The sequence below is a fragment of the Poecilia latipinna genome, unplaced genomic scaffold (assembly GCF_001443285.1).
Source record: "Poecilia latipinna isolate Pla-1442-1.1 unplaced genomic scaffold, P_latipinna-1.0 Scaffold1604, whole genome shotgun sequence".
Lineage (NCBI taxonomy): Eukaryota > Metazoa > Chordata > Actinopteri > Cyprinodontiformes > Poeciliidae > Poecilia > Poecilia latipinna.
In genome coordinates, this window is record NW_015114220.1 from 21857 (window position 1) to 45744 (window position 23888).

General features: G+C 41.8%; 1 protein-coding gene across 1 annotated transcript in view; it reads left to right on the forward strand.

Annotated features, from left to right (window-relative positions):
* The window catches only part of slc49a4 (solute carrier family 49 member 4), a 48307-nt gene that overhangs the window by 9224 nt on the left and 15195 nt on the right, over positions 1–23888 (forward strand). The window contains exons 3-6 of the mRNA XM_015059149.1: positions 6527–6789; positions 9621–9750; positions 14058–14166; positions 18752–18819. Of these exons, the coding sequence (XP_014914635.1) occupies positions 6527–6789; positions 9621–9750; positions 14058–14166; positions 18752–18819 (570 nt within the window). The remainder of the gene's footprint in view (positions 1–6526; positions 6790–9620; positions 9751–14057; positions 14167–18751; positions 18820–23888) is intronic.

Here is a 23888-nt window from a genome sequence, read left to right on the forward strand (position 1 = left end):
GAAAAATAGGCATTAAACATTCAAATAGCTGAAACTGGCTGGCCTACAAATTGTGAATGAGTTTTAAATCAAGGGCGTTACATGATCAGTCGAATCCCAGCAGGGACTTTTCCCGTTTCTGTGATCAGTGTTGTAGTTTAGAAACAGTAACGTTCCCTCAAACCCCCCGCCCTCCTGCAGCTCTGTTTGTTCCAGACATCTTTTCATGTTTGATAGACTAGGGCCTTCTCTTTGTGATTTACCTTTTAATTTGCCTCTTTGTTTCATGTTTATAGGATTGTTTTTAGGGAATCAAAGGAAGGACGCTGACCGGTCTGACTTCCTTTCTCTCTTGTGTGTGTGTGTGTGTGTGTGTGTGTGTGTGTGTGTGTGTGTGTGTGTGTGCGCGCGTGCGTGCGTGTGCTGAGCTGCTTAAAATGATCTTTGATAACCAGGCTGAATGTTTTTTGAATTTCGAACAAGACTCAGGGTTTGCATCAGTGGTCACTGATTAGACCTCGCCGTGATCTGTTCTTACACTCAGATGAAAAAGGTCAGCCTTTTCTCTGCCTCCTTCGTCTGCAGACGTTCGCTCATTGTCTTGCCATTTCTGGTCTCGCTCCGTCTATCTGTCTGGCATTAACATACAGAACAGCTGTCTGATTAGTGTAAACCAGGTGGATTCCACTTCCTTTCACAGACTGTCTGATTGGCCGCCAGGCCCCTTTCCGCTGCTCTCGAAGGAGGCTCTTATATTACCCATGATTGCTGCGGTGATGTTTTCCGCAGGAGAATTGGGTTGGCCTTTTTTTTTTTTTTGTTCATTCGTTTTTTTTCTGAATTGTGTCCATAAGCTCTTGCGGACCAGAAGCAGTCGGGCCGATTTCGCAGCAGGGCAGGTTTCTTCTGTGTCTCGTTCTCAATCAAATTCGGCCTGCCAGGGTTCATCGACTGTGATTAATCGTCACTTTTTGAAATGGCTACTCCATTTCTCCCCTCTTCCTTCCCTCCAACAGCGCAGCATCCTCAGCTGACCTCTAATTCGTCTTGTTTGTCACCATTTTTCTTCATCTGCTGTCATTCCGGAGACATTTTTGTGATCACATTCTTCCTGTGATTTAATAGACAGCAAGGGACCAACCTAAAAAAGATTTCACAATCTCTGAGGTCCTGAATGCTCTTCTTCTTTTTTTTTTCTAAGTTGGCTGGCTGTTTGTTATTTTTGCTCTACCTCCAGTTTGCAAATAATCTAATTTTTTTTAACGGATTAGCTGGCAAGTAATCGTATTGTTAAAAGATATATGCAGAAAAACAAGAGGAAATAATTCAGTTCATTTATGTAATGCCAGTTCATAGCAAATGTCAGTCTCCATTAAATAGAAATACTATGTAACTGAATAAGCAAAGTGTATTTATGTTCACTATAGGATAAAGAATAGAAAAACATAATAAAAAGAGTCTAAAATGACACTAAATGAAAGAATTGCTGTTCTAATGAAATCATTGTGTGAAGAAGACGACCTCGGCTGCTTTTTAATTGGCAGAGGGAGTCGATTCTCAGGTGTTGGTGTCACAGATTGCGGTGATAAATCCTCTGACTTAAACATCCAGCGCAGCCATTGGCTTGTCCAAATTACTGAGGCACGGTTTAACAGAGGAGCCTATAAAACTGAGATATTGCTGGATCAATGGCTCTGTTTTATATTCATTTAGCAGGAGAAAATGGCCATTAAACCCATTTTTTGGGAACTCCGACATGCACTAAATTAACTTAGACAATTTATGAAACTCGGAATAATCGAGATTAAAAAAAAAGAAAAGAAAAAAAAACCCAGTGGAGCTGGATGTCACCAGTGGATGCACACAGAGTAGGAAAAGACTAGGGCCCAGAACTGAAGCTTGAGGAACCCCACAAGACGAGGCTTTCTGACGCAAACTTCACGTCACACAAGTTTGATACAATAACACAAAAATAAATCTAAATCATAACTGGAAAAATTCCCAGTCTGAGAAAAAGTAGTTTAGAATAATCCAATCCGATCTAACCGTAAGATTAATCAAAAACAGAAAGTACATCACATTGATATGAACAGATGTTACCTTATTTTACCTGGAGTCTCTTTCTTTCTTTATTTCAAAGGTAAAGATAAAGACAATCCATCAGGTTTAAAATCATTAGCAGCAAAAATCAAAGAGGTTTATGTCTGAATCTCGACAGAAAGAAAAAGGTGATGCACTGAAAACCTCGACAGGGTTAAACCGTCGCAATCAAGGACGAAAGAGAAGTGAGTTCAGGTTCTAAAGAGTGAGTTGGTTCTGTCGTTCTTCTTAACAAAACGCCTTATTTTTGGTGAGGCTGCGTGAGCTCTGACTGAACTGGCCTCTCCACATTTCCTGTGTTTGTTGGCTCCTCACGAAAAGCCAAGCCTGCTCTGTCTGTTGAGTTTACAACAACAAGAAGAAACGGTGCAAGGCAGCTGGTCGTTGGTTCAGAGTCCTGAAGCAGCTTTGTTCGAAGCTTTGAGTGGGACAAAGTGGTTCAGGTGGGGACCTTGGACTTTTAGCTTTTACACACTGAGAGCGTCAAGTAGCACAGTCAGGAAAGTTACAGACAGAGAGGGCAAAGTGTGTCCTCCATCAACTTAATGCCCCCGACTGTCTTTCTTTTTTCACACCGCGTCTCGTTTCATAAATAGGTTAACACGTTTTCAGCAATCTGAATTGTAATAAATAGTAAAATTATCTTAAATATAAAGCAATGATGATGTAAATTTTTAATAGATTTCCTGACTTAGTTTTTGCCAATTAATGTCTTTACTAGATTGCTGCAGCAAATGTGCCCAGCTTTACCACAAGGGTTTTGTGAATTCAATAACTTTATTATTAATGATGAACCAATCAATCAGCTATTAAAATAAGTCAATGCTTTGCATTTAGCAAGTCACAACAAAACTCAGTTGAACATTTGATTTTGGGAAGCAAAAATACCTATGTTGTACATTTAAAATCAACACCTTGTTGTAGTTGTTGTTTTTAGAGATGCAAATGCCTAAATAGCCATTTTGGATGTCAAAGTTGCGGCGCAGAGGTGCAACATTCAAACCCTTATATTCACTTTGCTGCGGCTGAGCAAACACTTCATAGAGGGGTGGAGGGTGCATCACGAGTATCGGAGTTGATGACGGCAACATTTAACCGTGACACCTGACAAAATCGTCTGCAAAATGTACACTTCGTTTCACATGCAATTATTTGAGCTCTTTCTACCATTACTGTCCACAGCTTCTAGGCTCCACAGATGAATGTGTCACAGCAGACCATAAAGAGCTGTGGTCAGAGGCAGACTGTTAGGAGAGAAACTTATTCACCCTATATCTTCTTCCCACATCTTAGACCCGCTGACATCCCAACCCACTCATCAGAACCTCCTCGATTACTCTGTGGCCCTTACTTTTCCACTCGTCCCACTCTTGGTTTTTACTGCTCCTCTTTAAAACTTTAAAACTTCACCAGCAACTTAACAGGCATGCTTTTTTAACTTTAACATTTGCCACGACATATTTTTTGTCTGTATAAATGTGTAATTTTGACGCTTTTGGTGGGTCTGATGTGGTCTTTCAAGTCGCATCTTGATAATGCAACAAATTCCAAACCATAACCGAGTTTCAATTTTAAAAAAAAATCTCTCAAAACTATAAATACACCTTACTAACAAAGCTGCAATATTACATACAGGTAATGGATGCTAAAGTCTAAAGCATCTAATTTTTAAGGATCATATAGCCTCGCTCGTCTAATTTGATCACCAGTTCAGTCAGACAGATGGTTTTGGAGAGGTCAGGAAAAAAAAGCAGATATCACCCTCACAACTCAGAGACAACATACAACCCAAAAATATGGTCAACTATCATCAAACTTCCTTCAAGTGCTATCTGCAGGTGGTGGAAAAACGCCATAATAATGCTACTTAATACCATCATACATTAAGCCTGTGCTCTGTCTACACCAAGGAAGGTTTGCTCACTTTGGTTGTGCTGAATGCTAGGATGGCCTTCCAATCCTTTACCTTTTCATGACTACTTTGTGAAGAGCAATAGACCTTCATCACCAGACATTCAAGGAATTTTTAAATATGGAGAGAAAAATAAATTCAGATGTTTCAGCAAAAGTAGCGTTCTGCATGCTAACACAGTAACACACACAATTCTACAAATTTACAATTCACAGTTTACAGGCTTAGATCTGCAAGATAGTGGTACCTCAAAAGCTAGACAGACACTTCAGAAACATAAAACCTGAAAAATAATAATAGTAATTTAGCGAATTATGTGAATCAGATGAAAGTGGAACATGTTCCTGTCTGAACATGCAGGTCACTGAAAGTTATTGTGACTTTTAAAGAAACCTGTCCACATCCTGAGATCAGATGGTGAACACAGACTTGTAGAGGTGAGAGCATGTGATAATGACAGTTCTGAACAAAATAAAGCCTCCTGATGCTTTATTTTAGTGCAACTTTATGTGTGACATTTAATTAGTATTAGAACAATTAGTAGGAATGTGAAGATGAGGCTTTTACGAGCCAATGACAAGCCTGCTGTTCTTTAGAGTCTGGAGCTACATGACTTATCACGGGGGCAATGCTGGTAGCAAAAACTCTCCTTTATAGTTGTGAGATTTATAGAAATTGAATGAGACTATGTCTTTTCGCTCAGTGGTTGCCCAAAGCTGAATGTATAAATCCCTGATATATAGGCTCATCGCCAAAGGAATCAGTTTAATAAAGTTTATTAAACTCTCTTGATCGTCAAATTTCCATTCTGATGGAAAACTTGCTGCATATTTTTGAGTCTCCAAAATCTCCACATAAGCGTAGGATCTCCTCTCCTCCCCCTCTTTGTTTGCCATGATTTTCTCTCCCCTCCTTTCCCGCCTCAGTCCCCGCTGAGCCACCTCAGACTGCTGTGAATGAACGGTGTCTTTACTGAGCTTAGAGACAATCAATCAGCCGTGAGCTGTCTCCAGCGGCTGGCTGTCTCCGTCAGACGGGTCCGGAGGGGGCCGAGGGCGGCGAGGGGCTCCGGTGGCATCGGGTGGGGGCGATATCTCACAATGCATCCGTCTCGCACAGCTGGGTCTCGAGGTGCGAAAGTGCGACTGAAAGTTGGACTCCAGTTGCTAAACTAATCCCTGGAGATAATTACACCTTGCTTCTTTTAATTCCCTCGCTTGCCATTTTTCTGTTAGACGCTCATAAACAAATAATTTACTGCATGTCTTCATTTGTTTACTTTATATTTCATGAGTACACCGATGGAGCGCCGTATGGTGCAGCCGTCTTTAGCCTGGATGTTTATTAGCGGTACAGACGTTGAGAAATGTATTGCCGCCGTCTCAGGTGAAGATGTGTAACAAGCACAAAAAGTAATTAGTCTTTTACTACGGTTACCTAATTTCACACTTAGCGTGCCTTGGTGGTGGGGGGGGGGGAATCCTATAAATATTAAAGAAAAAGAAATATTTTAGCAGAATAGCTGGAGACAGAATTATTACTGCTCCTGCCATTTCCTTTAAAATAAAAGTAGCTAAAGATTGTTTCAGTTTCTGCTTAACTTTTCTTTCAGATTTGTTTCTAGAAATGTCTAATTGGTATTTTGTGGCTCTTCTGTCTTGAACCTAAAAAGATGAGCTGCTTTTGTGCTTCCTCAGAAAGTAGTCTTTCACAACTGTGAGTTTACAATAACTATGTCTAAAATCTACGTTATTTTGAAAACACTAATTGAGGACAAACTTGTTGTAAAGGTCTTGTTGTTGTATGCCCAAAAGCTTAAAATTTTAAGAACATATCTCTCCTTCTCACCCTCTAAGACTCAAAAACGGTTTTGTGAGTCTCTTCCAAAGGCTCTCCTCGATAGAATGAGACTATGTATGGCATCATAAGTTCTTTTTAATACCAAGACATTTCAACTTTAACAAAGCTGAAGAAAAGAGAGCAGGCTAGAAACCGTGGCCAATCCAGAGGGACGGTGCAAAGAGGACTGGTGAGAGATCCTCTTTACTGCTCAGACGTTACAAACTGTCCTGCTAATGGCCGTCCTGTTGACAAAAGACAGTTCCAAGGGTGATGCAACTGTGCTTTTGTTAAAAATAACTGTTGTTTCTTATTGTAGGATTTCTGCTTTTAAAAAAGTCTTTTCAAACAGGTAGTTGGATTTCTTTGAAAATGACCGAATGTGTGCAATACTATAATCACACAGGACTGTTTGGATGCAATGTCTGGTTGCCTCTAAACTCTGCTTGTCGATAATATATTTAACCTTTAGGACAGACTCTCACTGACTGGATGGATGTTTTTGGTGCCTCTGCTGCTAAAGCTCAAAAAGTGAGGACATTTTGATCAAAGACAAGAGTCAGAAGAGTTTTATTTAAACATAATTGATGTCATCATTGGAATATTCATCAAAAGCGAAGCAATTATATGTTTTCTTGATATAGCGTGGCCCAAATGCATGTTTGAAATCACCATATTTGACCTTTTCTGTTGCAGGTTAATACATGGAGGCCAGTTTCTGAACGGTCTGGCCGGGCCAACCATAATGAGCGCCGGGCCGTACCTCTCCACCACGTGGTTCGCCCCCGACCAGAGAGCAACGGCCACAGCCGTGGCCTCTCTGTTCTCCTACCTGGGAGGCGCCACGTCGTTCATAGTGGGACCTCTCATCGTTCCAGCTCCCAACAACTCCCAGACGGGCGCCGCGCCGCCGTCCACCGCCTTCATCCGGAACAGAATCCAGCTGGTTTTGTATGCAGGTACGGGGTGGAGAGCAAGAAGCTCGGGAAGGCACGCGCGATCGATGGCACATTATTTCGACATCGTATCTGCGCCGTCAGGGGACAGAAATACAATCAGGCAACAGGGTTTCAAGAATCTTACACAAACGCCAAGAGCTCCAGCTATAATCCTCATAACTGTGCCTCTGAAAAATAGCTTGCTGGGACTGTTATGCTTAACTGATTCAGAAAATTAAAAGCATGATGAAAAGAGAAACAAGCATGCTGTAATAGACTGTAGCAGCGGCTTTGTTTAATCTAAGTTAGTGTTATTAATTTTTGAAGGACACAGCAGACATAATTTATCAATTGGAAGTTCTTGAAGGTCATGAAAAGGAAAGAAAGATTTCCTACTTGAGGTCCAACAGGGAAATATTCGTAGTTCACTCCTATGGAAGAGTGAAAAGAAACTGTAAGAAGTCCCATCTGTAATATGTCTGTAGCTACGTAGGGAGCAAAACAAACATGTGGATGAAAGGCTAATTGATGAGACGAGATCAGTATTAGACGTTTGGCCAACCAAAAAAAAAAAAAAAAACTGACCGCTGCACATCGTCCCAAACAAGAGATTGTCGATCAGGCTTCAGTGTCAAAGTCGAGCTGCAGTTTCACCCAGAGGGCAGAGCAGGAAAATGTGACCCCATTTCCAAGGTTTTCATGGGAGTCTGAGCCCCTCAATCTTTTCTCCCAGAGAAAAAATGTGATTTGTGCCACTTCATATGTGATGCTAAACTGGATGCGTATTGGATTGTTTTCAAAGCGTCTGCAGTCAGAACAGCCAAATTGCATTTAGTCCAACTTTTACGTCATTGACATGCGTCATAAATCTGCACCAGAAGAAACCAGATGTGGCGAGTCCATTCCAGTAATAAAACTCTGAACGACGATGAAGTGCATCGTGTCACAGTCCCACCACTCTGGCCTCTGACTCCACATCCAAACAGACTAAAGGCCATTGCTATTAGTTGTGCTTTTCTGTTTATTAGCGTCCGTCGTCTCGTGTGAGAGCGCTGTTGACTCCTATTGCTATAAAATTGATCTATATATGGCAGCATCCATCATTACCCTCCTGGAAACGTCTACGTTCTCCTGCGAATGTGGGTCACTTTGGGGTCCTAAATCGTTCACACACAGAAGTCATACTGCGATCGCGCCTTTGCTAAATATGAGCGAAATCAAAGTTTTGCAAAAAATTGGAATTGAGCATCAAGATCTGCTGTGTGAACGTAGCATTTGACTTGTGCTTTATAGACAAGAGGCTTGACTGAAATAGCTTGTCTGACACTCGACGGTCTTTCCCTGGTGTGATCAGTCGTAAAAGCAAGTAGCAGACTGGAGCTCTGACAGACGACGCTTATATTTTCCTACGAAAGGGTGCGCTTGATTTATTAGCCGGTGACATTCACGGACTTAATGGTTTATAGCGAAATGTTTATGTTTGATGCAGAGTAATGATAAGTCTGAAGTCTCTCCAGCTGAACTCTATGTTAAATGACTCCAGGTCATTTTGAGACAAACAAAACTTACATCTTATTCTGTCACTCTTCAGCTTGCACTTTAATGCACTTATGACTTATCAGAATAAAAGTTGATCTTAGTTGTTGAACAATGCAGTCAAGATCATTCTATTCAGAATTTTCAAGTTTCCTGTCTAAGGAAAGTTTTAGTTGAAAGTTGAAGTTGGAAGAACAGCAAAAAATGCTAATTGGAGAGAAGGTAAACAATGTAGCAGAGCGAGGAGAGGTGTTCAGTTTTCCTCCGGCCGCCTCAGCCTGTAGCAACAAAACTCCAGAGTCGACTCAGGATGACCTTGGCTGCTTTAGCTGTAAGGAAAGTTTCAAGCCTGGTGTTAAAGGTTCAAAAGCTGCTCATGACTTTGTCACTGGAACTTGTGGAAAAAGGACTTGTTAGCTGGGGGTGCGCCAGAAAGTTGACCCGGACACTTAAATGAGAAGCAGGAGTTTTTATTTGTTTAAAAAAATAAAATAAGTAATGCATCCATGTTTTTTCCCCTCGCTCCAGGTTTATATTACTTTGTGTTGGGCTATCACCACAGGTGTCTGATATTGCAGCTTTGAATATTGAACCGACTCAGCATCAGCACCAACTATGCTTCCTTTTATTACGTATTTTGTAGCGTGGCATGTTAGAAAAGCCTAGTTACTCAAACAGAAAACAATAGTCAACAACAGTATGTATAAACTGATCGATTATTATTAACCAGTTGGTCTGTGTGTAGGATACAGGCACTGCTGAACAGAAATGCGGGCCGGACTAAATGCTGAGGTTTTAGTTGCAGGTCAATATGATCCAATACTTCTTTTGGGGGGGTTGATATTGGACCGTTCTCTGATGTCAATATTATATCGGTACAACCTTAGCTATCACATAAAAGCCCAACAAAGTAAGTAGATGTTAGAATGATACAAACTTCAAAGTGTGAGACTGCTCTTCCTTTCCGCTGTCAAAAAAATTAGAATAAAACAACAACTTACGTTTCACCCTTTCCTCCACGTTGCAGTGACAGAAAAATAACATGGCAGTGCATTTTTTCCGTCATTCTTGATCCCAAAAGCGTAAACCGGATTACGTCCCCAAGAGAAGCGGGTTGTAGTGTCAACCAGACGGCATTGTCAGACACTTTCATTTCACTGTCATGCCTTCTAGTCTACAACTTTATCTCAGTGAAGGGTCTTCAGAGATGTCATGTTGACCTTTTTTATAAAAAAAAAAATAAAAAAAAGAGTCACATTGTTGAGTGTTTTACTGTATCTGTGAAACTAACTCTCAGCGTCTCTGTGCTGTGGCAGAGTTGGCGGCGATCGGGCTGTTTTTTGTAGCCGTGCTGCTCTACTTCCCGTCGCGCCCGCCCGTGCCCCCCAGTGTGGCCGCGGCCAGCCAGAGGCTCAGCTACAGGAGCAGCATCTGCAGACTCCTCAGGTAAAAACTCCTCATGCTCAGACGGCAAACACAGACCTGCCCACACCTCGTCTGCAACATCTCCTTACCCTGTGCCTGTGATTGTTGAGATCCATTTCCACAGAAAACTGCTTTTCCACTGCTGTATTGTTTCATGGCCTCATTTCAGTCAGGGGTCGGTGGGTGATGCTTGGGTGAAGCTTCAAAGTTTTGTCTGGCTTCTCACTTGCAGATGCCAGAGGCTCCTAAAAGGAGCCAGTCCGGCAATGGATGGCGGCCATTGTTACCAAATCAAAGCAGTCGTCGGAGAACCTCGCCTGCCCTCCCTCTAGATTCTTAACGGATGATAAAGTAGTTGCTGTTTTCATATAAGCATTACTCCCAAGAGACGCGTCTAATGTTTAGACAGAGATGGTCTATTAAGACAAGGCCCTGGAAGTCAGTGGCATCTATTTATTGTTTGTCTATTTCCACCCACAAGAGACTCAAAGAGGAGGTAAAATTGAATCACACTTTATTATAATCCTCTGCACCCCCCCTTCCTACCCTCACCCCTCTCCCGTTTCTTCACACCATCACACTTTCCATCAAGGCCAAGTTTATCCCCCTGGGCCACCAGGAAGCAGCAGCGCCTGAGAATCGGTGCTCGGCTTGTTAAGGAATGACGCCCGCAGCAGTGGCCGGGGAATAAAGGCTGGAGAGGGAAGAAGACAAGCCGGGCCACAGCAGTCGGGGAGTTGGCTTAACTTTTCTTGGCTGCATTTGTTCTCCTTGAGTAAGAAATCACTCCACTGTGGCGCCTGGATTTGTGACCAGCTCAGAGAGGCTCAGCGCCCCCCCTCCCCACCGTGGGCGTTGCTGTTGATGGATGACAGAGACCAAGCAGATAGAAACCCAGGGGGATGGTTCTGGACAGAGATGTACACGTTTATATGAGGTTATGAATGGGAACTCGAGGTTCTGCTGCAGTCATGATGGGTGGCCTGCCCATTCTGATTCTAGCTGATAACTCTTTTATTTGGTTTTGTTTTTTTTTGCAACTGGCATTGTCAGTCGGCAAATGGATTAGTGCATCCATAATTTCTACCTCTTACATGTTTTCATGTTTTGCTTCAGTCTATATTGGATATTTTGTAATTAAACAACAACAACAACAAAAAAAAACCGTAATGAAAAGGAATAGCCAAGATTTTTCTGCTGCTAAAATTGACTCTAAAAGTTGGTCATTTGTTTGTATTTCGCCACATTTTCACTAAATCTAAACACGATGTGACAGAATCTAAATCTTTAGCTGTTCTTGTGTAGCTGAAGCTCAGTCAGATTGGATTGAGGCTTTTTATGAAGGTGTCTCTACTCGTTTGGTACATGTGGGGGAATTCCTGCCCATTCGTCTGTGCAAAATAGCGAAAGCTCACTGAGATTGGATTCATTTTTTCATCTAACATTTATTTTACCAGGATAGAAACTTGGTGAGATTAAACATCTTATTTGTTTTGCATGTGCGTTAAAGAAGAATATTTCTGGTCCAGCTTCATTTGTTGCACGCCCTGAGAAAACTTTCCATTGGAGTTTTATATGGTTTTCTTTCAATAATTGCTTTCCGTTTGCCACTTTTCCATAACTTGAACGCTTTAGAGAGTACAACCTCTGCTGGTTTGAGATCTATGTCGAACTCCTCTTAGGTGGTTGATCCTGCACTTGTGCACGTTTGCATTTTAAGTCTATTTTCAGCCGGTCGAAAAGTTGGACATAAACAACCGTTAATTCACGATGAATATTTTTCTTGGCCAGCCGTGGCGGGAGAGCTCTCCAACAGCTGGGGGTACCGATGTTTGAATCTTGAAATGAAAAAATGTAGGAGTGCACATAGTAACTTTGAAGGCAGGTGCTGCACAGCAGATCACTTAGTATTCCTGACACCTTCCCACTGATGTATCTGCTCATCCATTTAGCCTGTCAAGATCTAAGCACACGCTAATGATCTTCAGCTTGACGAGAGCTTCCAGTCGCTCACATCTGCTTCCACAGCAGCCGCCTAATTAAAACCCTGGTTGTGTCTTTGCATTGTGTGCGTGCGTGTGTGTGTGTGTGTGTGCGTGTGTGTGTGTGTGTGTGTGTGTGTGTGTGTGTGTGTTCCCCCCACCCCCTCTCCATTTTTGCCTCTGGGAGATCAAACTCCACAGACCAAATAAAAAGCACGAGTATTGATCATCCCTCCTTTCCGGTCAGACACTCTTTAGCTTTGAAAGTTGACATCTTGATGCATTTGTCTCCAACTTGCTGGGCCAAGGACAAATGGCACTTAGCTGATGACACCCTCTTTTTGAGACCTCCTTGGAGACTCCTGCAGAGGTATTTCATCACTGCCAAAAACTGGAAAGTTAAAGCATACCTAGCATGTGCCCGCTTTCCTTTGGATGTCTATATAAGGTCATGTATAAAGATAAAGGTGCTTGGGTATTGATTTTCCGCTGTTGTGGCAAGGTTAATGAAAAGGGTGCTCAGGAAGAAAAAAAGCCCACAGAGTGCTCCATCAGAGGGCTTTTATGATTGTCCCGCCACGCTGCCACCAAGGCCAAGGAGCCTCGTGTTGCTCAGAATCTGCAGCAGGGAGAGAGCCGGAGTTTTCCGCTCGCTATTTTGAAGTGAAACAACATGCGAGGTCCACACACACACAGACCGAAAGAAAGAGTGTGCACATTTTCTCAAAAAAAAGCCCGCAACATTTAAGCCACAGTCTTTCTTCTGCTAAGTACAGTTCAATAAATATTCGACTTGGTATGTGAAACAAAACAAAAAAGGAAAAACTCTTCGAGTCTGCCGCCTGCTCTGCTACGGCCCTGCCTCATTTGTCAGCCGCTTAGTGTCTCTAATCGCATTGTTTGGGCCGAGTAGGTGGCTCTGATTTTTAAATTAGTTTGCCACCTCACTGGGTAAAGGTGATTAGATTAGATTTTTGTGTTCCTGGTGATTGTATTCAGGTGTCACATGAGTGGAGAGGTGTCACACGATCCGAAAGAGGAAAGTGAAGTGGGCACGCTTAAGCTATTAGGGAGCTGGTTTTGTTTTTCACCGACGGTAAACAGCAGAGTTTGTGTTAAATCCTGCAACGCGGCACCAGTAGACTATCATTGTGGCTGTTGTTGGGTAGTTTTATTTATTTTAATGAGACGGGAATAAGCCAAACCAAACCAGTCCAGTTCGTTTCTCTGGAAGGTCTTTATAATTGACCATGACGGTCAAATTACGATCGATTGATAAAATGACGACAATTTGATAAAAACATGCAAGATAAAATAGTAAAATGTTGATCGTGACGTAATTTATAAACAAAATTAAAGGGTGAAAGATCCACTGGCACTGCCATTTGATCAATTTTCCTGTTTCCTTAGAGACAATCATTTGTTTTGTTTCAATAATGTCAAGTTCTTACGGTATGAAAACATCTAGTAAAAATACCAACAATTTAAGGTAATATTGGCAGAAATATTTGAATAAAGGTGATCAGGCTAAACACTAAGAAAAACAAAGATTGTTCCTCCTTATATTAGAATTAGTCATTTTATATGTAGCATTTATTTAATATTTGAATTTAAAGCATACATACAGATATAGAATTGTATTTAAGTTAAATTTAGCAGGTGTTTTAAGGTGTGTGTCGCGGTAAATGTTGTGCTTTCTCCTCCTGCTCCTATATTAGCTGGACAGGCTGTTTGTCATTTTACAGCAACGTTACCTTCATAAGAATAATGGCTACAACTTCTTTAGTATTGAAACCATTAGTTAGTGTTTTTAGCTGGGAGACATGTTGTCCTTTCTTTAAAGTAAAATAATTAGTATGCTAATTGGAAATTGCGAAGCAACAGGTGGGGGAGGGACCATCCTGTGTGACTCTGAGCTCCATGTAGTTGTAGTTTTCCAGTTCCTTCAGCTGAAATACGTTGAAAATATTTAATTGAAATGCGTTGAAACAAAAATAAAGGTTTGACAGAAAAAACAAAAAATTAAACTGTGACTTAATAAAAATGTTTGTTGATACAGTTAACCATTACATACATCGAGCCTGCTATTGTTGATCACTTCCCTTAATAGACAAGCATTTAATAATGTAAAACTTTCAATTTTACATTTTTTTTAACCAATACTTTTATGAGATACAACTAGAGCTGCAGCTCATTGACTCTTTGGAGAGACAGATTTATTTTTTTATGCCCTGAATGGTTAAATACTTTTAGACACTGCAAATGAAATGAGTAATAAAATGTGAATTTCCAGGGACTGTGAGCTCTCTGTGTTCAGGCTTGACTCGTTTCCTTTCTCGCCTGCAGTAACTTCCGTTTCCTGATGATTGCGTTGGCCTACGCCGTCTCCACTGGAGTGATCGGCGGCTGGTCTGGAGTCCTGGACATGGTTCTGACTCCAGCCAACGTCAGCCAGGTAAGATCCAAATTATTACTTCCAAGTCTGAGCACAAGAAATGTGTTGAATTTAAACAGACGGTGATTTTCAGATTGATTTCTGAGCCAAAGTGCACCATTTTTCATGTTTTTTTAAAATGTCAATTATTAAAAAAATAAATAAATTAATAGCAGGGAACTTTTCCGCAGTTCCACTGCGTGTCCTTGTCTTAATGTTATTCCTGCTGGGTTATTTGTTCACATTTCTCGTACCTGTCAGATTGTCGTCTTTGCTTTCCTGCCGCTGCCAGTGTTTTGGACGCGTTCAGTTAGGGGACGGTTTGTTGTGCAGCTCGGAGGAAAACACTCTGCATGATTTGTACCTGCCTGCCTTCCACCCATGTCAAAACAAGCATTATTCTGAGGTTCTCATCAGACAGGTGCTGCTTGTGGGGAAATTACACACAGGAGAGCAGAGGATGAGACGCTTCTTGTCACACCTCTGCGTTGTGCCTCTCTCTCTCGGGAAGCCGCAGAGAAGGATACAAGTTCGTTCCCTAGATTTCATTTCCCCTCAATCTTTTCATCGGTGCTCGTTGACGTCAGTGCTTTGCGTGAACTTTATTGCTGGAATCTGTGCTTGTATTTCATTAAGGACAAACGAGGGAGCAGAAGGGCGGAGGTTGCTGAAGTGAAAGGACAGGTATTGCAGTCAGGGGAAAGAAAAAACCAACAAGCTGAAATGTTTGTTTAGTGACAGTTTGGGGGTGTCTGAATGAATAAAAGATCATATTTAGACATCTTGTGCGAAGCCCAATGTGGGCTTACGTATTCCAACGACATTTCATCCTGTCTGTCTGTCTGTCTGTCAGTGAAAGCTTTAGAGGTGTTCAGATCCACAAACTATGCAGATAAATGCTCATCACATAGACATCCTGTGAAACGGTACAGGCATCATGTCTGTCACCCTTCGTATTTTTAAGTAACATTTATTTATGCTGCACTTCTAACATAGACGACTTTTCCTTGCTTGTGCCCACAGAAAAATCATAAATATTCATAAATATAAGAAAATGTTTTGCTGGAATAATTATTGCTTTTCAGTTTGAAATAAAAGTATTTAGACTGTGTCACACATTTCTGGTGTAAATGCGATAATAGGGCTAAACTGTTTTGCTCTCATACCAGTCCGTGAATCTTGCACACACTCCACACTAACAGGTGTGTGACTTTGTCTCTTTGGCCATTGGAGCCAGTGGCAGGCAGAGCTGCTGTGGTTCCTGATGCTCTGCTCTCCTCCACCTCTCACTACTGTTGAAATCCACTTTACAGGCGTCAGTAATATTTTATACTCCACCTGCATTTGATTAGGCAGCTTTCCTTGAAGTACGTCCATTAGTTATTTAATCAATCTTTTTCACAATTTAACACCAGATAACACGGGAGCTGCTGCTGCTGCTGCTGGATGTTTCTCTATGTGTATATTTTGATTGCTTCTAAAAATAAAAATAAATAAATAAATAAAACAGGCCGGATCATTTTGTGCAAAATCTCCTGTAGATGTAAAACACACGTCCCGACTTCGAGGCCGGAGAGAAATGGTGACAAAGTAGCTCTGGTCTCTCTGCTGTCATCTTGAGATGTAAGATCCCACTAAATGACCTGGAAATGCAACCAAACAGATTAACAAGTTGCATAAATTGATTCTGCAAGCGATAAGCACAGGAGCAAAGGCAAAAAATAAAAAATAAATAAATAAAAAGTCTAGCGGCTGGTGGATGGTACACCAAGAGGGATGTGAGAACCCTGAAAATTAATAACAAGCAAGTTTTTTGTTGTTTTGGTCTCATAAGTACCTGCTGTCTTACACGAACAAGAGCAAGATTTTCAGACGGAGCTAAGGTGTTTGGAGAGTATACTAGTCTCTCAACGAGCGTTGTTTTTCACAAATCGTGTAGCCATTAATTAAAGAAGTGCTTCTTTTTTTCTTCACCCATCAGCTTATTCCCTGCAGCTACACTGACGATGCCTCACCTTGCCAAATCTAATCATTTTTAGCCAGGTTTTGCAGGTAATGAACATACAGTGAACACCTGATATTCATGGGATTTAGGGGCCACAACAAATACTTGAGGCCCCTTTATAACTGCGTGTTTTAATAGCTCAAACACCAAATATGCCTTATTGTGTCAATACTCGCAGTAGACTCTACCACTGATGGTTCAGATGCCAGATTTAGACCTGATCTTCCCCTTCTGACATCTCAAGTACGCTCTGATGACCATGACTGCTCTAAAGATATTCCTGCTGTGTGTAAGAGTGATCTAGGCGGCTCAAAAGAACATGTGACGTGTAGCCAATCAGAAAGCGGTGTGATGGAAACGCCTCTCTTCAAAATACAAGATAAAAGCACAAAACGTTCTGCCATGGCATGCCAAAAAGGTCCGATGGACTTTGGAGACGTCCTTTTGTATTGTCTTTTCTCTTGATAAAAACGGTTAACAAGCTGTCCCCGTTGCTTCTTCTTCGTCGGCCATGTTTATTTGAACGTTCATGAGTGAAATCTGTTTATTGTCATTATTATACTCGGCGTGGGACTAAACCTGTTTTACCGATGATATTTCTATCGTCATATGTGAGGTGTCTCGGGTTTTGAACATCACCAGACCATTTTAAAATCTTGCTGCGTGAACCAGGCGTCGCCTCTCGGCACAAAGGACAATGAATGGCGCTTCCTGATTGGCTGCTTTGCAAACGCCAGCCAATAGCCTTTCAAGCAGCTTTGCGATTCCTAAGCTGGATTTTCTTTTGAATATTTTTGACATCTTCCATGGATAAAATCCCCGAATGGGCAAAGTTTTCACACATAATTTGGAGTTGCATTGCAAAAAAAAAAAAAAAAAATAAAAATAAAAAAATCCATGAAATGGTTTGGGGTCTACTACTATCATCATAGGACGTAGATATGCAAGGTGTGTTTATAAGACTGTACTTAAATGGGCTTAGCCACAATTTTCTCTTTCAAAGTGGTAAAAGCCCTCATTAAAGCACAAAATAATGTGTAAAGTGACGATGATTGCTCGCGTATTAGAATACTGAAGGTTTATTTTTTTAAAAGCATTTGCGGGATCTGTGTATGAGGAAACCTGTCGACGGGCCCATTGAGCGCCGAACTTCCCGTCACCATAACGACGACGTTTCAGGAAACGGGTGCTCCACTTTGCTCATCAGTCATCTGCTTTCACCGCTTTAGTGGATATGCATTTTTAATTCGAGCACCCAGAACTCTGATCCAATGTGTCTGAGCTCCTTTTAGTTTAATTACCTCATTTTGTTTCCCCTCGGAATCGATCTCCAAACCGTTTTCCAAGGTGCAATTCGACCAGAGCGCAGAAGCTGCCTTTTTCTTTTTTGCGAGTTCAACGTGTGGCTTTTCAAGATTACATAAAGCCGTTAGGAGAACGAAACAGAGCTGGTAGTCATATTTGTTTAGACTTTTGGTTTGAGTGGATTATTGAGAGAGTGAATTAAAGACAACAAACATGAAAACCGGTGTAAAGCCTGGAGCCTTGGATTTACCTTTTTACAGGAGCAGTCGTCTGAAGCTTATTAACACACTTTAAATATAGCAGAGATGATTAGGCTTCAAATCTGCCCTTTCTAAGGCTTCCAAGGCACTAAGAATACCGCGGTTAATTAACTCTACATCCGCTCATGGTGCACCATAATTCAGATTTAGGAACTGGAATGTCTTAGGAGCCTATTTATGTTTCGCTTCCTCAATGAGGGCAAATTTAAAAGAGAATAAATAAATCTTTCCATTGTGCTCCACAAGCTTGCATTGACAAATATTGGGTAATCATTGAACCCAAATGTTCAGTTATAATCCTCCTGATTAAAATGTTTCCTTTTGGATCTTTGCTACTCGTCTGAGTTGGAAGACGCGGTTACGTTTTGAGAAATCCGAAGGACACGACACAGGAAGTCATTTACATCAAGCATTGATGGCATTCAGGCATTCATCACTCACTACGCCAAAACGCATTTTATGTTCCATAACTTTGGCAGTCCACTTTTATTTATTGTTGCCTTCGGTGACACGTGGGCGCCGAGGATGATTAAGCAAAAAGCGCCGGATCCTTCGCTTTGACTCGCTTCCCTCGCTGTGTCGTCCTCCATCTGGTCGGAATTGGTGAAAAGTGAGTTATTGCCCCGGGGAGGCTAAGCGGTGCCGCTGGCACTTGCTTGTTTTCATCTGGGTGCCTCGCCCTGATTGGTTGTGTGTTTGTGTGTAGGTTTGCAACACATGCAGCATTTTACCTGCCATTGATTCTCCGACAGTCCCCTGGCCATAACATCCTGTCTCCTGACTTTGAGCAAATGTTCCAGCGCTGGCTTCCATTCCTCTAAATAGAAGCGGGACAACAATCCTTTATACACACACACACACACACACACACACACGCGCAATACTGTCAGACTAGGCAATTTAGCTGACATGGTGACTGAAAGGTCTCAGTAGGCTTCAAACACTTAGTGCTCGCTCTCTGTCTTGCTCTGTCCTCCCTCTCTTACCTTCTCTTTTAACCCACTGTTCAATTTCTTCTTTTTTTTTTTGCTTGCAGGTGGATGCAGGCTGGATTGGTTTCTGGTCTATTGTTGGCGGATGTGTGTTTGGAATAGCAATGGCCAGGTAAGTCAAATACTCCTGCGTTTACTGTACATCACACCAATTTAGCCTGTAAAGCTGCACAATCAGGTCCAGACTTCTGAGACTTAAGACTATGACTAGAGTGATGGACGCTCTAATTTTCAACAAGCAAACTGCTACTCTTCTCTATTAACACTTTAAATTATAATTAAGTGGAAGGAAAAGGTTTTCGAGGTTTTTGTTGTTTTTAAATTTGTAATCTGTAACATAAGTCTCTTTACACATCTGGAAACTGGTATTTGTGCCAATGTGTCTCGCAGAAACAGTTCAACATCTTTCTGATTTTACCAAGAGCATCAGTGAACTCTACCACAGATTCGCCACCAGATGGACCAAACCAGTCCATCAGTGTTGTTGTCCTACTGTCCTTGTTGTCATCTGACTGGATCATCTTCTTCTGAATGTTTGCTGTCTCCACTACATGACTTGTAGCAACCTGCAAATTTGACTTCTGCTGCCTTTTTTTAAACAAAAACTTCCTTCTTGTAATTCTTCCCGTATGATCAGACTTGTGGAGTGGCAGCTTTGTCAAAAGATTCTCCAGTCTGAGCCATCGAGCCCCACAGCTCTCTTAGAGTTACAACAGACAACAACAAGGGGAAGCAGCACCACAGTAAACGATGTAGTAGGTATGCCTGGCCAATCGGTGGCGCTGTAACGCTGGCAGAGAACGACAAAAAAAAAAAAAAAAAACAGCAAACTGCTCCATTTTTGTTACTTGCGAGAATGAGGCGCCTGCAGGACAGGGACTTTGTCGTTTTAAAGAGGAACACAAAGGCAGCATTTTGAAATGTATCCACTCTGAAACCCGGTTTCAAAAATAATCATTTATGGTCTCGAAAAACACAGAATCTGTACAGGCAAAACCTAAATGCCAAAAAACTTTTGCGGATACACCTGAAATTGCCTTTCAGGTGTATCCTGAAAGGCAATTACGTTTGATTAATTTATGCTTTAAATTATAATTAGTTAATTTCTGAAGTCAGTAGTTAGATATTTTATTTTATTGTATTTATTGCAAAAAGAAAAGGTCTGCACTTCTCTGTGTTGGTCTGTCACATAAAATACGCCTTTGAAACATGCGATTGTGAAAGAAATGTGTCCGAATACTTTTGCAAGGCACTATATGCACATCCTTCTCATCTACACTACAAGACTTTAACACCAAGCGTCAAATGAACGCGGTCTGCAAAAGCAATCCTCTGCAGACTCGAGAGACGACCGGCCTCTCGCGTATCTGATTTTTAAATGGCAGTTCAGTTTGTTTATTAAGCTAATACAAGCCAGCTCAGTAGAAACTTGATGGAGCCACTGAGGCATTAAATTAGAAAATAAGCATTCACTGTAACACCTCATTAACAGCTGCACTCCTTATTCGCAGCTCGGTTGCACACACATTCTGTGTCTAATCCTCAATGTCGTGCTGTGCCAGTTATTCAGAAGAAAAGGTCGTCTACAACGAAAAGAGGATGCAGGCTTATTCCCTCTCTGAAAGATGCACTTTGTACGCACAAGGAAAGTCACCAGTTACAGTTGGTGAACTGTAAAGAACGCAGTTGTTGAGGTTTGGTGTCAATTTTCTCTAAAATGTAAAGGAGGCCATCCAAATGTGAAAACGGTAGCGACAGAAATGGACGGCAACAAAGTGGATTTCAATTTAGGAGGCAAGATGAGACGGCAAACATACAAATTTGTCTTTCAAAACATCTGCGAGTCTAACGTATATGACAGCTGACACACTGTCAAAACAGTACGGAAGTACAAAAGGCGGTTGTCAGTGAGGCGTCATCTGAAGACATATTCAAGACATGTTCGGGTTCTTTGCCAGAGCCTCGGCTGTCACTGCGCTGCCTAACCAGTGAGACGAGCCACTTCTCTCCCCGCACTTTAGCAGCATTATTTATAACATCAGTTGCAAGCGATAAGGCCCACGTGAAGAACAGTGGAGCGTCCACTTGAACTTAACAAAGAGGATCTGTCTCTTTTGTTTCCCCCCTCGTGTCATCTGCTCTCTTTTTTAATACGAGCCCAGTGACAAAAGAGAGAGTGGAATTGATGCTGATGCAAGTACCACTTCCCCCTCCGCTGATGGATAGAGAGCCACGCGGCGAAGACGAAGCGTGGAGTCTGCAAAAGACGAAAGGGGGGAGGGGGGGAGCTTGTTCATGCTCTGATGGATGCGGGCCGACAGCCAATCGTCGCTTCCGGGCAGTTCTGGTGTTTTCTTTAGGTCATAATCAGGGAAATGAGCCCGTAGCCCCCCCTCTCCCCCCCGATTTTAATCAATATGGCCGTTTGCAGCACGAGATGAAAGCATTTGTAAACAAAACTGATAAATTGTGGTGTAGATTATGCATTCTGAGAGTCAGGGGAGGGAATAATTACTCTCTCTCGTTGGAGCGGTAGTTTATACCTCAAATGAATTTTGGCTTTGGCAATTACCCCGTCGCTTCTTTCGCTGGAAAAATGTATTGAACGGGACTGGAAGGAGCTTCAGTACTAATGAGGTTTATTAAACTTCCAACAACTCAAATATATATATTTTTTACACTAGGCAATTTTTTTAAAATTCAATTTTAATTTGGATTTTTTTTTTGTCTTGCTGTATCATTCTGAAGAAAAATGAGAAAAGAGCATAAAAATTAGACTTTAAAGTAAGTTTATTCAACCACATGTAGTGGGCAAAAGGTTTTTGCTGTGTAGTGCAACCCATCCACATGCAGCGACCATTTAACCACCATTTAATCACGTGGACTTATTACACGTGAAGCGAAAAAGGAAAGTGAAGTATGATTAAAGAGCTGAATTGCTGTTTTAGTATCTTTTTATCACAGAAGTCTGGTGTTCTCATTACCCATATCAGCGCTCACTGATCCTGTATTTAGAAATTAATCTGAGATGCGATTTGACAGCCCTTTGATTTTAAAACAGTTTTGCAAGAGCTGCTTTACATGAGATGAAACAAAAAGGAGCTAAACAGAATTTTAATTTCTTCACTGACTTCCTCTGTTCATCCTCTTGTATCTAAATACGAGCTTTGATTTATATTTGTTTAATGTCTGATCTTGTCTTCTTGCTACAATGAACGATCACTTAATTCCTTCCATTAAAATTGTGTTTTATGGTGCCTTGTGGTTTCAATGTAAGATATTTATACCCTGTAAAAGTTTAGAAGAAGTTCACAGCAGGGTTAGATTATAGAAAATATCCCAAACTTTGGAGATTTCATGCAACAGTCTGTAATCCGGTTTATCATAGAAAGATCATCGGCTATAGCGAAAGCCGTTAATCTGCTTTTAATCCCGGATTGCTTCAACCTCTTTGGGAACACAGAGCTCAGCGTTTACCTACAAATTGGCTCTTTCCGGTGGGCGCTCTCATGACGGCGTTTGTCAAACCGGCCGCAATCCGAGTCTTCGCGCCTGTCATGAAACGCACGCGGCAGAAAAACTGGTATCTGTTAGTCAGCTGATGGGTTCAAAGTTCCACGCTGCGCCTTTGTCTTTTTCTTTTTCTTTTCCTAAAACGAAACAAAGAATGTCGACAGAAACAACTTAACGAGCTTCAGCAATTATCCTCCCATTACAATTCCCCAGAGACGTGTGGGTGGCAGAAAAGCAAACCAGGTAATTTTCCTGCACGTCACGGAGGCCCGAGGTGCCCAAATCTCCAGCTCCATGAGACGATACAGAGCAAATACAAATGATGATCAGCTTCGGCCTAATAGGTTTTGCCTGTAACCAGGGACGATTTGTGATTGCGTGTTGGTCATCACATTATTCCATCTGTGCTTGCCACACTCACAGCGGACAGGCCTGAACGATAACATCCCCGCCTGCATCCACCGGAGAGCAGAAAATGCAATTTGACTCGACGCTACTTAGATGATGTTGTGTTTGCTGGTAATAAAATCTGTTACAAAGATGGAAAATACTGACTTTTACTTTGAATATTACCTCGTTAAGTCGCCTAATTTACCAAATGGCACGGTTCATGAGAGAGACAAAGTTTTAACAGTACTTTTTACGTTTTAAAAGAATTTGGAGTCCTCTTTTATTTTTATTTATTTTTAAAGGCTTCACAAATCCTGTACTGTGTTTTGACAAATCTGTGATCAGTATAGAATACTCCAACCTTAACCGCTGTATTTATTGCAGTTTTTATGTCTAATACTAAGTTACTCCTGATTCCAAAGAATGTTGAAAATGCCTGCTTTGTGTTTTCATACCTTGACGTCGTTTTAAATCATCTCTGACGTAGAATTATTTAGTTGAGGTTTGATTAGTCCAGTTGCTAGCCGCTAGCCGCTAACAATTCAGTTTATTTATATATCACCAATTCACAACATGTCATCTCAAGCTACATGACAAAAAAGTCAATTCAGTCCAATCAAACATAGATTCTGATTGGTATTATCAAACACTGCAGTCAAGTTTATCATTCAGATTAGTTTAAAAAGTTTTCCATCGGGGGAAACCCAGCAGGTTGCATCGAGTCCTTGACTCCTCTTTGAACCCTTGAGCTCAGCTGACATTTAGCAAAAGCAGCAACAGACGTCTTTATTGAGCGTACTCTGGGGCTAGACGGGGAACTGTTCGAGAAGAGCTGCTCGGTGCGAATAAACGAGCCGATTGGAATTCACACAGCTCGGTCGTCGGTGATCTTCTCCGCCAAAGGGTTGAGAGGCTTTTGCGGGCCGCGGGGGGAAATGTTTTCGCCCATCTCTGGCACCAGAAGTGCGTGAAGAGCTGTGGATGCGAGCCAGCCTGCGGCAGATGGCGAATGCAGATTTTAGTGGTGCGATTGTGCGCTCGGAACAGAGATCCATGTGTTTTGGCAAGAGCGGGACCATGAACTCCCCATTCGGTGTTTCGTCAGGTTAAGCTCTGTGGCCTGTCGCGGCGGGCTGTCGAAGCATTCACACGAGAACACAGAACTAATTTGTCAGCGTATAGAACGCGTAAAAGGCATTAGTCTTGTAAAAATGCCACGGCGGAGCACAGTGTGTCTCTCAACGCAAAGGCTGTTTTCTGTCATCCCCTCGCTTTCAG